Source organism: Euprymna scolopes, chromosome 2 (genome assembly GCF_053919585.1).
Source record: "Euprymna scolopes isolate OS-2025 chromosome 2, ASM5391958v1, whole genome shotgun sequence".
NCBI classification, from domain to species: domain Eukaryota; kingdom Metazoa; phylum Mollusca; class Cephalopoda; order Sepiida; family Sepiolidae; genus Euprymna; species Euprymna scolopes.
Genome location: NC_136483.1, coordinates 28491832 through 28509052, shown reverse-complemented (window position 1 = coordinate 28509052; position 17221 = coordinate 28491832). Strand labels below are relative to the sequence as shown.

The window sequence follows — 17221 nt, the reverse complement described above, 5'->3', positions numbered from 1 at the left end:
TATATTGATGTTGGCATTCTTCGGATTTTCAGCGTAAATGGAGACACCCTGATATTATTGTAGCTCTTTTGTTAAAAGTGCAAAGGTATTTATCTAAGCTAACAGGGACACCCGGCACAGCTCGGTGGTTAAATACGCTTAAATATGATATGTTAATTTATGCAGATTTCGTATATATTTTAATAGAGTCGATTTTCTATCGATTCTTATATATTCTTATGTATTATAAAATTGTGATTTCAAAAATTTAAAAAATATCTATTTACTTGACTTGAGTGCATCAGCTTAAATCGGAACTGAAACCAAAACTTATAAACAATATATATATATATATATATATATATATATATATATATATATATATATATATGAAATAATATAAAAATCAGTCAAAGAGAAAAATTATTAAAAAACAAATCGGTCAAAGGGAAAATAATTCCCAACACGCATTTAGGTAAAAATGCCCTTTCGTATAAATAATTGAATTCATATATATATATATATATATATATATATATATATATATATATATATATATATATATATATATATATATATATATATATATATATAATTTGAGTTCCTTCGGCTAAAATCGAAACGAAAACCCAAACTTATGAAGAATTCTTGATAAAATTATTTATAAAAATATCTGTGACTTGAATGCCATCAGCTATAATCGAAACCGAAACCGAAACCAAAACTTATGAAGAATTCTTGATAAAATTATTTGTTACAAGAAATGGAAGGTCATCTATAATATACATCTCACCTGTCTGTTTAAATGTACGTATGTGCGTATGTATGTATGCCTAAAACCTTCGACAGAGGCGACGGATGTTCACAAGATCGGTATCGGTTTTATGTTCGAGTCTTCGGACGACAAATATCGAAACATTGGCTAAAAACATGAATTCCTTCACCCTCAACTGAGCACTTTTCTACAAAGAGGGGTCGCTTTTTTCGCCGATATTTTCGAAAGTCATCCCCTCTTTTCGATCGACTAGCCTTAATTTAAACCTTGGCTACTTCCATTTTAGCGATGGATGCAACGACTCAGACGTCACGTTTTTTTTTTTTCACGTTCTTTTCCTCCTTCGCGGTACGGGTTCCAGCCTGCCTGCCTACTACCACTTTTTTTTCTTTTGCTCAACACACACCTCCAAACACCCGGGCAACGCCGGGCACCCAGACTACTAACAATTAAACGAAGTCGCTCGGAAGGAAAAAAGATGTAAGCGTTACACACAAAATAACACATACGTTATCGTATTAATATATCTCTACAATTATATAAATGCAACTTTGTCTGTGTATGTGAGTTCGTTCCTTATAGACTCCGAAACGGTTGAATATATTTTGTTTAACATTTACAGAATTTAGTGTATAAGTCTGGGAGTGATCTTAGTTTAGTTTTGTCTCAGAATATCCTCGATAATTACCGATAATCGATAATCGAAAGCGTTATTTTAATTTATCTATCATCGGTAAAGCCATTTTTCCATGTCGTCGCTTAGCAACAATGATAGGACAACGGGACGTGAATATTCTACTGTGGGTAAGTTGATAGCGTGCTTCTTTTTATGGCATGATCTGTATAAACTCCGCACGTAAATTTCTTAATTTTTTTCATTAACTGCAAAGAATTTTATAAGTCTTGAAAATTTACGCGTGTTTATTTATATTGATTTATTTATTATTTTTTCCCCGCACGTAAATTTCTTATTTTCCGCTAACTGGAAATAAGTTTATATCAAACAATTTTATAAATAAAAATAGAATAAAATGTAGAATAGCATATATTTTGAACCAAGTTATTGCATGGAGGCATTTGAAACTTCCTCCCGACAATAAACTATGGCAATGGCAAATATTTGTTGATCATCATTCAATCTCGGGTAACGTCGGATCTCCCTGCTAGTAGATATATATTAATTGGATCATAACTTAACTGAAATCACAAATAGTAGATATACAAATAAATAAAGTAAGTAAATATCATATATACAATAACTTGTCCATAATCAACTGTGTGTCTGCTGCTGAATGTGAAACAAGGTCTGCAGCATCTATTATCTATAAATATAAAAGCGAAAATGTATGTATGTATGTATGTATGTATGTATGTATGTATGTATGTACGCTTTTCCTCGATGTTCACAAAAGGCTTCTTTCAGAGAAGCGCTCGCTCGCTTCACAACTTCTTAAAACTTTTTATATCATCTATAAATTGTAATATCTCAAAGTTAACTACGGAGCTCGCCTGTCTATTTAATTTTATTGACTTTCAAACGTTAATCGGCACGCGTTACATTCGGTTTTCGGTATAAAAAAAGCGAAACTCGACTCTAATTATAATGGTCTCTAGAGAGCTAAGTAACGTTTGGTCAATGTCGACTTCGTCATATCAGACGGTAGATTTCATTTCGAGACGAAACACTCCCCCCCTAATAAACAGGGAGCTGGTTTTCCCCGAACTTAGTTAAAAACAAACATTATTTATTTATTTAAAAACTGTCCCGCACAAATTCGTAACTGCTGAATAGCTATCGCTGTCACGTCAATAACTTGTCAAAAACGCGCACCTGTTTTTTTTTCACACTTTACTATTTTCCAACTGCGCGTTAAGGCTTCGTTTTTTTTTTAACTTGTAAAAAACGGGCACCTGTTTTTTTTTCACATTTCACATTTTACTATACGCGTCAAGTCTCCGTTTTTTTTTTTTTTTGTACACACACCTACAAACACCCGGGCAACGCGGGTACCCCTCGCTAGTCTATTATATAAAAGGCAAAATGGGCGCGCGCGTTTTTGTATGTCCAAGAAAGGCTTTTTTAGTGAGGGTTATCGAGAAGGTTACCATTTTGGAGAAGTTTCCTTATACTTCCTAAATTATAATATCTCAGATTCGAAAACGGACATCGTCTCTGTCTTTATTTTGATAGTCTTTTAAAAATTCCCTAGTTCCCGGTGAATGTTTGTCTTTTTCGTATAAAAACGAAACTAATTGAAGCGAAGTCAGCAGCCTCCTGGTCCTCCGGCGGGGATGTCCAGAAAGGCAATCAAATTTGATCAATGTGGGGGAAACCCTTCATATTAGACAATTGCTATTCATTTGGACGCTGCCAAAGCTCCCCCTTTTAAGGGGGAGATAATTTTCCCGAACATGGCGAGGAAAGAAATACAGCAAAAACTGGCCTACAGCCAGAGTTAAGTGCGTGATTCTTAACTTAAGCCATACGTTCATTCTGCGCTTGCGTAAACTCATTCACTTAACTATTCATTTCTACAAATCAACTATTTGTCATTGCTAAATTTGAACGGTTTTTCACTTTCTGTCGTGTCATAGCGTAGCGGTAAGATGTCAAGTTTTCTTTCACTTTCTTTTCCGCCTTCACATCACGGGTTCAAGCCTGCCTGACTACTACCACCTTTTTCTCGGCTCAGCACATACCTCCAAACACCCGGGCAATGCCGGGCACCCTCGCTAGTCTGCTTATAAAAGTTCAAGAACAAGGTTCTGAAAAGTTTTCAAATTTTGCGTTGAGACGTCTAAGGTAAGCATTTTAACTGATTTGCGAAACCAAAACTTCACCTCAATATCGCAATTGTTAAAAGCACCAGCATCACAACGAAATATATAGAAAATAATGTAGGATCAAGTATATCACCTTGTTTCACAATGTTTTCAACTGAAATTGGATCAAACAGAGATCTATTAAAGTTCACTCGGGCTTTCATATTATGGTGTAACTGCTGAAGCAACTCCACAAGACTAGTAGGACAGCCTAGTTTCCTTAGAATCTTCCAGAGTGTATTGCGATTAATGATATAAAAAGCTTTTGTCAGCTGTTTCATACATTTTTCCATTAGCTGTCGCGCAGAGAATATCATGTCTATTGTGACGCATTGATTCTCTGGGATGATAGAGGGACAATTCCATTTCAGCAAACGATTTAACAACCTCTTTACCACTACTTCAAGCAAGCTAATGCCTCTATAATTACCACACTCAGATTTTGACCCCTTTCCTTTATAAATTGGGATCAATATTGCATCAATCCGATCTCGATGGATAGCATTATCATGCAAACAGCAAGGGTGAGTGTATAGACTGCCTTGATAACGCTATCACCTCATAATAACAATAATTCAACAGGTATCCCATGAAGTCCGTTGAAAACATATAGAAGGCATCCCAAGTTATTGGAAAGGCTCTACCAAAGTATTATTTGAAGAATACTTAATATTAACCGGAGGACTCTAACGTATTGCACCGTAGTTCATGAACAATCAAATAGTATTAGTATTGAAATGAAAATCATTCAAAATCAGATGCGTTGGACTGGACACTTGATTAGGACTTCCTAAACAACTGTTTTATGGCGAGATAGATAGGGGTAAAAGACCACAACTTAAACCAAGAAAAAGGTTAAAGGGTTATCTAAAAAAAAAAAAAAGAGAAAGTTGTAATATTTGTTGCTGACTTAAAATTGTTTTAAGAAAGCAGGACCAAAATATAATGTCAGAGAAATTACAACAGGAATTGAAATGCACTGCATGTGGAAAATACTTTTTGTCAAAAGCTGTTTTTTTTAATCATCTGAAATCACACACCCAAAGACAGGAATGAAAGTCTTATAAGGACGCTTATACAGCACATCTGGCAACGCTAAGTTGTCATATTTGTGGTCTAATCTGTAAATCTGAAAATCGCCTGGCACGACATTCGAGGATTCACAATATTATCATGCGATCAACTTTACAAGAAGGAAAGGTTTATGTCACATATGTACTTCCATGTAAGATTAAAGCTGGGTAAAAAAAAATCACCTACGTGGACACAGACGCACAGCACAACTGAAGAGATGGCAAACTTCTGTCAAGAAGTAGCAATCATAATCTTTATATATATTTATGTATGTGTATTTGCGTATATATATGTATGTCTGTATGGGGATATATGCATGTTTATGCGGGGTGTATATGTACGAATATCTTTGAGTTATATACAAATATATCTAAAATACGAGAGAATGAATTATACAAAATTTTTAATTTAATTGTCTCCCTTTTACTGAGCCGAGTAACTAGATGTATGTAGAGACTTGTCCTTTTAAAAACTTAATTAAAGTATTTGATTTATATATATATATATATATATATATATATATATATATATATATATATTCAAGCACGTCCGATTGAATTAACACGGCAGAGACTTTTTTTTCGATTTTTCTGGATATCTTTTTCATTCGCTGAGCGTTTTTTTTTATTTCGACTGTTGTATAAAATGGCGCCCAAAAGTTGTTCAGCCACATTCTTCTCAAGCGCTTTATATCGGTGAATTATTATGAAAGGAGGGGGGGGCGGCGCTGTTACAAATTTATATTTGAATTTCAACAGATATATCTTTTTCCCAATAAGAATATAAACTTGCGTTCATAGTTTTAAAATTACATTAACGACTATATGACGTCACTAAAATTTCCTTCTCTTTAACAGTGCCAGCCCTCCCCCTCCTTTTTTGAATTTCCAACATCATTTTTCCGTTTCTCTGAAATAGAACTGCGTCACACTGTGCACGTGAAACATTTTCAAATATTTTGTACTGGTATATTTTTTGGTTTCTTAATCTCATTCATCCAGAGGAAGTCTCGAAATAAAGACGAAACGTTGATGAACACATAATACGGTTTGTTCCTTTTTATTTTCTCTCTCTCTCTCTCTCTCTCTCTCTATATATATATATATATATATATATATATATATAGAGAGAGAGAGAGAGATAGAGATAGATAGATAGATAGATAGATAAGTGAAAATGCCCGTGTGTGTTTGTCTGTCTGTGTACATTTCCCTACCAAATAATTCTGTCGATGTTCGGTCTACAGACTCGGAATTTGGCATAGGTGGTATTGAGATTTGGGAAAATCTTTTTAATCGAAGTTCGGCCAGAAATTTTGCTGTTAAGGGGTCAAAGTTACACGACTGGACCTTTGAGAACGCTTCAAAACTCCTCGGTAAATTTTGGGTCTAAACACTTGAAATTTTATATGTAGGTTACTTGGATATGGATCTAACTTTATAACTCGATTTGAGCCCAAAACAATATACGTTTAGGGTCAAAATTGTAGTCAAATTCAAAAGAATTTTATCTCTGCGGTCTCTACCAAATAAATCAGACAATGTTTGGTCTAAACATTTGAAATCTTACATAAAGCGTATTCAGATACAGGGCAAGCTTTTTAATTGTATTTTTTTTCTGAAAATTTGGCTTCCAAGGGGTCAAAGTTCGAAATTTAGACCTTTTCGGTTTCTAGCAAACTATTAAGCCAATTTTAGGTCTAAACATTTGAAATTTTACATAAATGGTATTCAGACTTTCTGCAAGATTTTAATCGGTTTTTGGGCGGATATTTGGCTGCCAAGAGGTCAAAGTTGAAAGCGTTGACCTTTGCTGATACTACCAAACTCCTTGGCCAGTTTTGGATCTAAACACTCGGTCAGACATTTTAATTTGATTTGAGCCCAAAACAATAAATGTTAAAGAGTCAAAATTAGGGTCAAAGTAAAAGAAAATTTGACCTCTGCGGTCTCTAGCAACTTTTCTTTATGGTAGTTAAGGAAACCTATTATATAGAAAGGCATTACCATACATATGCACACTTTTTAATATATACATATGCATATAAGGTTATTAACAGTAGATAGAGCCCGAGGAAAGCCGGCTGAAACTGTCTATGTATGTGTGTGTCTGTGTGTGTACATTTCCCTAACAAACTGTCAATTTTCAGTTTACAGACTTGAGATTTTACATAAGGGTATCAAGATGTGGGAAAATCATTTTAATCGTTTTTTGACCAGAAAATTGGCTTTAAAAGCGTCAAAACTCTACCGGACTCCTCTGCCAATATCGGGTCTAAACACCTGAAATTTTAGATATAGGTTACTTGGACATGGATGAAACTTTATAATTCAATTTGAGCCTAAAACAATTAATGTTAAGGGATCAAAATTGGAGTCAAATTTTTTAAAAAAGTTTGACCGTTGCGGTCTCTACCAAAATTACTCAGCCAATTTTCGGTCTAAACATTTGAAATTATACATAAAGTGTATTCAGACATAGAGCAAGATTTCTTTTATCAATTTTGGCCGAAAATTTGGCTGCCAAGGGGTCAAAGTTCCTAAGATCTGACCTTTGCGGTCTCTAGAAAACTATTCAGCCAATTTTGGGTCTTAAAATTTTAAATTTTACATAAAGGGTATTCAGACATGCAGCAAGCTTTTTAATCGATTTTTGTGCGAAGATTTGGCTGCCAAGAGGTCATAGTTGAATGAGTTGACCTTTGCAAACTCTACCAAACTCCTCCGCCAATTTTGTGTCTGAAAACTTGAAATTTTAAATGTAAGTTACCTGGACTTGAGTGAAACTTTTTAATATATATATGCACAATACAGAGGGCTTGAGCAAAGTCAAACTGAACTGCTAGTATATATATATATATATATATATATATATATATATATATATATATATATATATATATATATATATATATGTATATGTATATGTATATATGTACTTTCAACTTAAATATGTGCTATTTAAAAGCATAAAACAAAAACATTATGCATTTCTATTACATTACAGATTTTATCGTTGTGACCAAAAATGATTTAAGTTTATGTCTTTTAAATTTCATTTCTTCTATTTTAATATTTCTCTATTTTCCTTTTAAATTTCCAGGTGAAGCTGATTGCAAGAAAAGACAACAATACTGTTGTGCGTATAGTTTTCAATGGTGAAGGTTCAACAAAAGAAAATTGGTTCTCAATGAGTCGCGTTTTGGAATCGTCTTGGACGGATTTTAAAAAAGAACCGTGTAACTTTTTTACCATAAATTACGTGTCAGTTGAATTTGTACTCTATGTTTATTTACATTTCAAACGAACTTGCTTAGGCATTGTACAAGGGTCGTTCCAAAAGTAAGAACTCAAATTTTTTAACGGAAAAACTAAAACGTTCAAGAGCTACGAAGACGGGAGATATCATCAAAACGAGTGTTTTTGTGCTCCAGAGTTTTTTTCTACATTGACACTATTCTCAGTGCACATTTAGCAACATATTTTGATGTCTCTCTTGTAAAAGATAGGAGCGTGCTTTGTCACTCACGTCTCTGTCGCCACGCTGAAATCGACGAACCCATCTCCTAACTGTGTTGACATCAACTGAATCGGCTTTTTAGTCACTGAGAAATGTTGATAGGTTCAATTTTTTTGCATGAAGGAATTCAAATGCGCATCTCTGCTTCTGGCACATTCTATAACAGGGTTTGATTTCTTAGAGGCTCCCACCGTCAATATCTGCAACAGGAAAATGAAACTTTCAGGTCATGAATATATAAACTCAGTTATCATAACAATACAATTTTCAATTCCTTCTGATCTATTCAAGCGGAATAAAAAATAGGAGGCATTACTTTTGGAACGTCTCTCGTAGTTTGAAGATTAAAAAGAAAAATTATTGCTTACTGTAGCTATAAAAATCAAACTGAAGGCTTTCTCACTTTAAAGCATGTGGGTTATTTTGCGTGTCGGGCAGCCATTTTTCCCTAAATATAGAACTTGTATTCGTAATTCATTGCATGTGCGGAGAGCAATTACTTATTTTAGATAAAGTGGGAGTAATTGAGGAAGACAAATAATTAAATTTCAGGCAGACGTGGATATATCAATCTTGAGAGTGATATGAGATAAGACAGAGACAGGAGCAACCTTAGTAGAAGTCCCCAATGATGTTGTATTAAACAGAGCTGAGAGGGAAAAGATAAGTAAACACCAAAGTTTTATGTGCGACACGAATCTTGGAATCTTGTATCTCGTTTTCCTTTCTTTTTAATATAAGAAAACTGAGATATAAAGATAATTTGGAAGAGACCGCAGAGGCCAAATTTTTTACCCCTTTTTTGACCCCTTAACGTTCATTCTTTTGGGCTAAAATCGAGTTATTAAGTTAGGTCCATGTCCAAGAAACCTATATCTAAAATTTCAAGTTTTTTTGTGTTTTTTACACGGTGGTCACCACTTATCAAGGCCCGGAAGCCACTCAGGGATAAGGGTTATTGTAAGTACAGTATGTTAGTGTGGAGATTTAATGAAGTGTTTACTTAAGAGGGCGGTTCATTAGGAATTTGGACTTGAAGGTTGTAGTCAGGTGGGAAACAGGCAGACGGAACAGAGTTCCACAGGCGTGCAGTTCTAAGAAAGAAGATTTGTTCATGGAATCTACGTTTTGATTTAGGCACAGATAAAGAGTGGGGAAAATTTTTGATAGTGAATTCAGCTAGACGGGTGTTTTTCGTGAAAGATTGGTGAGGGGGGGCCAGAGATTGGAGTTCAGACGAGCACCTGCCATGGAAATAACGATAAAACAAGGATAGGCTCGCAAAGTCTCTTCTGTGGGAGAGAGGTTGCAGGGAAGAGAAAAGGGCATCCCCCACTAAGCCACGAAGTCTATTTTGTACTCTGTTAAAGCAGGATAGGCTGTTTTTAGCAGCTTCTGCCCAGATATGGCAGCAGTATTCCATCCTTGGACGTACTTGGCTTTTATATAGATAGAGAATTGCATCAGCAGTGAGATATCTTCTGAAGCGGTAGAAGGATCCCACCATCTTTCCAGCGACCTTGGCAACAGACTTGATGTACGTGTTCCATTTCAGATCAGGAGTAAAGGACAAACACAGAAGCTTGTACAAAACATGGGTCTTCTCCTACACGGGAGTCATCCATTTCAATTGATGCCAGATGGGGATCAGAGCGTTGATGATGATAGGAGTTTGGTTTTAGATGCATTAAAGGTAACCAGCCACATCTTCTCCCACTGAACCACGCGTTCGAGATCAGAGGAGAGAGAATCAGAGTGAACTTTGTAATTTACAGCAAGTGTTTAAACCCCAAACTGTCGAAGGAGTTTGGTAGAGTTCTCAAAGGTCAAATCGGTGAACTTTGACGCCTTAACCGCCAAATTTCTGGCCAAAAACCGATTACATAGATTTTCCCAAATCTCAGTACCCTGTATATCAAATTTCGAGTCTGTAGACTTAAAATTGCTTGGGAAAATGTATATAGACAAACACACAGACAGACAGAGTTATTGCGTAGGGAAATGTACGCATACAGACACACACACAGACAGACAGGCACTTTTTTTTTTACACAGTGATCACCACTTATCAAGGTCTGGAAGCCACTCAGGGATAAGGGTTATTGCAAGTACATTACGTTAGTTTGGAGATTTGATGAAATGTTTAATTAAGGGGGCGGTTCATTAGGAATTTGTTAACATTGGACTTGAAGACATCCAAGTTGTAATCCGGAGGGAAGCAGGCTGACGGAACAGAGTTCCACAGCCATGCAGTTCAAAGAAAGAAGCTTTGTTCATGGAATCCGCGTTTTGATTTAGGCACAGATATAGAGTGGGGGAAATTTTTCACAGTGGATTCAGCTAGACGGGTATTTTTCATGAAAGATTGGCGAGTTCAGAGATTGGAGTTCAGACGAGCACCTGCCATGGAAATAACGATAAAACAAAGACAGGCTCGCAACGTCTCTTCTGTGGGAGAGAGGTTGCAGGGTAGAGAAAAGGGCATCCCCCACTAAGCCACGAAGTCTATTTTGTACTCTGTCAAGGCAGGATAGGCTGTTTTTTGCAGCTCCTGCCCAGATATGGCAACAGTATTCCATTCTTGGACGTACTTGGCTTTTATATAGATAGAGAATTGCATCAGTAGTGAGATATCTTCTGGAGCGGTAGAAGGATCTCACCATCTTTCCAGCGACCTTGGCAATAGACTTGATGTACTTGTTCCATTTCAGATCAGGAGTAAAGGTCAAACCCATAAGCTTGTCAAAACACGGGGACTCACCCAGATGAGAGCCATCCATCACAATTGATGTCAGATGAGGATCAGAGCGTTGATGATGTAAGGATAGGGGTTTGGTTTTGGATGCATTAAAGGTAACCAGCCACGTCTTCCCCCATTGAACCACGCGCTCAAGATCAGAGGAGAGAGAATCAGAAAACTTTGTAATTTACAGCCTTTGATGTGTTGCTGTTGATGGTCGTGTCATCAGCATAGATGTCAACGAATGATTTAAGTATGTGTTTAGAGAGGTCATTGATGTAGATCAGGAAGAGAGTTTTTCACTTTTATAGATTATATGCCTATTGTTATGCTTCAAAAACTTACATTTTCATAATTAAATCTATATTCAGGAACATAAGGAACTTTTACATTTCCTCATCTCACAATGGATGTCAATGGGACTTTGGTTGGTTACTTGTGACTAAGCCTCCTCAATTCTGTCCATATGAACAAAACGGACTATATCCCCAAATCATATACTCAGCCAACGCAACATATACCCGGTGGACTGAAGGTAAGCCTTTCTATTAAATGAAATTATTGTTTCACTTACAAACGGCAGTGAACTCTCCAATAGGATTTTATGGTTCCGAATATAAGAATCTGGTGTTTTAATGGGCAGTGCGGTTATATCATCGCGTTTAGTAACGCGAAACAAATATATATATATATATATATATATATATATATATATATATATATATATATATACTAGTATGGGAGCCCGGCGTTGCCCGGGTGTTTGTTGAGCAAAAAAAAAAAGTGGTAGTAGGACGGCAGGCTCGAACCCGTACCGCAAAGGAGGAAAAGAACGGAGTAAAACCTAACATTTATGCTGTTACGACCACCGCCAAACCAGACGCGACATTTTTTTTTAAATTAAGTCTAGACAATCTAAAGGAGAGGATAACTTTCAAAAATATAGGCGAAAAAAGTGACCCCCCCCGTAGAAAAGTGCCTGGTTGAAGGGGAAGATATTAATGTTTTTAGTCAATTTTTCGATATTTGTCGTATGACAGGTCGAACTTTAAAACGATACTGATCTTGGTAAAATCCGTCGCCTCTACTGAAAGTTTAAGGCAGACATGCAAACATATATACATACATTTATATATTGGTAACTAAAAATTTTATACCCAAACTGATGAAAAAGCTTGCACTATCTCTGAATACCCTTTATGTAAAATTTCAAATATCTAGACCAGAAATTGTCTGAGTAATTTGGAAGAGACCGCAGAGGTTAACTTTGACCCTTATTATCACCTCTTAAAATTTATTGTTTTGGGCTCAAATCAAATTATTAAGTTAGATCCATGTCCAAGGAACCTATATCTAAAATTTCAAGTGCGTAGACCCCAAATTGTCGGAGGAGTTTGGTAGAGTTCTCAAAGGTCAAATCGTTGAAATTTGACCCCTTAATCGACAAATTTCTGGCCAAAAATCGATCACATCGATTTCCCCAAATTTCAGTAACCGGTATATCAAATTTCGAGTCTGTAGACTAAAAATTAACAGAGTTATATCGTAGGGAAATGTACACAGACACACAGACACACAGATACACAGACACACACACAGACACTTTCACTTATATATATATATATATATATATATATATATATATATATATATATATATATATATATAGGTATTAAGAAAATATTTATTTATTTAAATAAATATATATATATATATATATATATATATATATATATATATATATATATATATAGAGAGAGAGAGAGAGAGAGAGAGAGAGAGAGATAAAAATTACAATAAGTTTACCAAGGTAATCAAAATGGTAAACTTAAAATATATTATAAATATTAAAGAGTTAATATTTACAAGAAAAGTAATCTCAACCAGATGTAAAAGCTGAATAAAAGCGAAAAGAAAATAGAGCTTATAATATGAACAAATGATTAATAAAACATGTTAAAAACATCTTGAAAAGAGCCTAGATAGATAGATAGATAGATAGATAGGTATTAAGAAAATATTTATTTATTAAAATAAATAAATAAATATATATATATATATATATATATATATATAACTTTATTATGTATTATCATTTTATATTTTATTTTTATATTTATTGCATTTTTTTGTATTATATTTTATTTTTGTTCTTCTCTATTATTATTTCATCTTTCTTTATTATTTTAATATATTTTTCATTTTTTGTATTTTTCTTCTATTAAGAACTATTCTTTTCTATCAACTAATACCTATAGTAACTGTTGTTATTTTTTTTCTGGGCTAATGTTCATATGCCCTATATAACTTTACTCTTCTTTACTCCTCTCTTCTTATAAGAAGTATTAAGCTTCCAAATACTATAGTCTACGGACTTTTCTTTAGAACTCACATATTTTTTCTTATTAATTTGATGATCGAAGAAGTTTATTAAACTTTGAACTGATATCAATTATTTCTTTATATCCACACGCACACACTCTCTCTCTCTCTCTCTCTCTCTCTCACACACACACACACACACGCACACACACACACACATCGGCACACCTATTTATATAAGAAATAATTGATATATATTAAATTTATTTATACAAAATTGATGGCTACATATATGCATACATGTTTCTGTAATCAACCGTTCTTGGGAAGACCACTTCTTCAGGCTAAGAATTTCCTTCGAAAACTCTATTATATACATATACTAGCATAGGTGCCCGGTGTTGCCCGGGTGTTTGGAGGTGTATGTTGAACAAAAAAAAAAGCGGTCATTTTTTTTTACTTTGATCCCTATTATTTTCCCTTAACATTTATTGTTTTGGGCTCAAATATAGTTATTAAGTTAGATCCATGCTCAAGGAACCTATATCTAAAATTTCAAGTGTTTAGACCCGAAATTGTCGGAGGAGTTTGGAAGACTTCTCAAAGGTCGAATCGTTAAACTTTGTCCCCTTAACAGCCAAATTTCTGGCCGAAAACCAATCACGTAGATTTTCTTAAATCTCAGTAACTTGTATATAAAATACAACGATTAGGTATACGATTTAGGTATACGTTCCTTGGACATGGATCTAGCTTAATAATGAATTTGAGCCAAAACAATAAATTTTAAGGGGTCATAATAGGGGTCAAAGTAAAAAAAATTGGCCGTTCTTTCTTTTATTGCTCAGCGCACACCTCCAAACACCTGGGCAACGCCGGGCTGAAATGCTAGTATATCTATAAAAGTGAACGTGTCTGTCTGTCTGTCTCTCTGTTTGTCTGCATACATTTCCCTACGCAATAACTCTGTCAATTTTTAGTCTACAGACTTGAAATTTGGTATACAGTGTACTGAGATTGGTGAAAATGTATTTGATCGGGTTTAGGCCAGAAACCTGGTTAGTAAGGGGTCAAAGTTCACCGATTTGACCTTTGAGAACTCTACCAAACTCCGACAATTTTGGGTCCAAACACTTGAAAGTTTAGATATAGGTTCCTTGGACATGGATCTAACTTAATAGCTCAATTTGAGCTCAAAACAATAAATGTTACGGGGTCCTAATAGGGTTCAAATTTTAAAAAATTACCTTTTTTTTTTTTGCTCAGCATAAACCTCCATAAACCCGGGAAACGCCGGACACCCATGCTAGTATATATTTCTATCTATCTATATATCTATCTATAAAAGTGAACGTGCCTGTGTGTCTGTATGTCTGTCTGTCTGTGTGTTTGTCTATATACATTTTCCTACGCAATAACTCTGTTAATTTTCAGTCTACAGACTCGAAATTTGATATACAGGGTACTGAGATTTGGGAAAATCCATGTGATCGGTTTTCGGACAGAAATTTGGCGGTTAAGGGGTCAAAGTTCAACGATTTGACCTTTGAGAACTCTACCAAACTCCTCCGACAATTTCGGGTCTAAACACTTGAAATTTTAGATATAGGTTCCTTGAGCATGGATCTACATTAATAACTAGATTTGAGCCCAAAACAATAAATGTTAAGGGGAAATAATAGGGATCAAAGTAAAACAAAAATGACCGCCGTTTTTTTTTGTTCAACATACACCTCCAAAACCCGATATAGGTTCCTTGGACATGGATCTAAGTTAATAACTGCATTTGATCTCGAAACAGTAAATTTTAATGGGTCTTAATAAGGTCAATTTTAAAAAATTAACCTTTTTTGTTCCTTTTTTTTTTTTTTTTTTTGCTCATCATACACCTCCAAACACCTGGGCAACGACGGGCACCCATGTTAGTATATCTATCAAAGTTAACGTGTCTGTGTGTCTGTCTTTCTGTCTGTCGTTCTGTGTGTCTGTGTACATTTCCCTACGCAATAACTCTGTCAATTTTTAGTCTACACACTCGAAATTTGATATAGAGGATACTGAGATTTTGGACAATCCAGGTGATCGGTTTTCGGACAGAAATTTCGCTGTTAAGGGGTCAAATTTCAACGATTTGACCTTTGAGAACTCTACCAAACTCTTCAGACAATTTGAGGTCTTAACATATTAAAATTTAGATATAGGTTCCTTGGACATGAATCTAACTTAATAACTTGATTTGAGTTTTAAAAAAATTGACCTCTGCGGTCTCTTTCAAATTACTCAGACAATTTCTGGTCTAAACATTTGAAATTATAGATAAAGGGTATTCAGAGATAGGGCAAGCTTTTTCATCGTTTTGTATCGAAAATTTTTAGTTATCAATATATAAATGTATGTATGCATGTTTGCACGTCTGCCTAAAACTTTCAACAGAGGCGACGGATTTTACCAAGATTACTATCGTTATTAAGTTCGACCTTTCATACGACCAAATATCGAAGAATTGACTGAAAACAGTTATATCTTCATCTTCAACTAGGCACTTTTCTCACCGATATTTTTTAAAGTTATCCTCTCCTTTAAATTGTTTAGCCTTAATTTTAAAAGATGTCGCTTCCGGTTTGGCGGTGGTCGTAACAGCATAGAGGTCAGGTTTTTACCCGGTTCTTTTCCTCTTTCGCGGTATGAGTTCGAACCTTCCTTCCTACTACTACTTTTTTTTTTTTTTTACTTTTCTTTTTTCTTCAACAAACACATCCAAACACCCGGGCAACACCGAGCTGAAATGTTAGTCTATATATCTATAAAAGTGAACGTGTCTGTGTGTTTGTGTATCTGTCTGTCTGTCTGTGTTTCTTTGTACGTTTCCCTACGCAACACCTCTGTCAATTTTTAGTCTACAGATTCGAAATTTGATATACAGTGTACTGACGTTTGGGAAAATCTATGTGATCTAACTTACGAGGGGCGTGTAATAAGAAATGCCCCTGACCCACTTCCAGTTATCTGATCTAGCTGTAATTTTGCATATGCAATGATTTATATCTCTCGGGTTATGTGGCAAATTACAGCTCTGAACTAATTGTGGTTTCTGTTTTACAGGTGTTTGAACTGAGTCAGGTGTGAAATGGAGCTTGTTGAATGTCGAACAGTAATCCGGTTTTTGTATTTGAAAGGACGCATACCACAGGAGACTTTTGATGAAATAAAAGAAACATATGGTGATAATGCCTCATCATATGACCTTGTAAAACGCTGACGCTGACATCGTGAATTCAAACATGTCCGGAAGTCTGTGGAAACAGCTCCCAGATCTGGTCGCACCCCTTCTGCCATTGATGAGGCATCTGCCCGTCAAGCTGAGGCTGATATTTTGGAAGATCGGCGCATTACTATTCGCCAAATAGCCCAAGATGTCAAGATTAGTACAGGGTCTGTGGAAACTATCATTCATGACCATTGCATATGCAATGATCTAGCTAATTTGCATATTCTTTTAAACATTCATTTTAATTAATTCCCTATTTGTTTTTTCGGTTTTCTTATTAGATGACCATCTTTAGTTAACTACTAGCATGGATGCCCGGTGTTGCAAGGGTATTTGGAGGTGTATGTTGAGCAAAAAAAAAAAAAAAGCGGTCAATTTTTTTAAAATTTGAACCCTATTATAACCCCTAAAAATTTATTGTTTTGAGTTCAAATCGAGTTATTAAGAAAGATCCATGTCCAAGGAACCTATATCTAAAATTTCAAGTGTTTAGACCACAAAATTGTCAGAGGAGTTTGGTAGAGTTCTCAAAGGTCAAATCGTTGAACTTTGACCACTTAACAACCAAGTTTCTGACCGAAAACCGATCACATGGATTTTTCCAAATCTCAGTACCCTGTATCTCAAATTTCGAGTCTGTAGATTAAAAATTGACAGAGTTATTGCGTAGGGAAATGTACACACAAAGACACACAGACAGACACCATCTAATTCATATATC

General features: G+C 35.1%; 1 protein-coding gene across 1 annotated transcript in view; it reads left to right on the top strand.

The window, feature by feature from the left end:
- The window catches only part of LOC145290283 (uncharacterized), a 42680-nt gene that overhangs the window by 21088 nt on the left and 4371 nt on the right, over positions 1 to 17221 (top strand). The window contains exons 4-5 of the mRNA XM_080136473.1: positions 7754 to 7914; positions 11282 to 11445. Of these exons, the coding sequence (XP_079992599.1) occupies positions 7754 to 7914; positions 11282 to 11445 (325 nt within the window). The remainder of the gene's footprint in view (positions 1 to 7753; positions 7915 to 11281; positions 11446 to 17221) is intronic.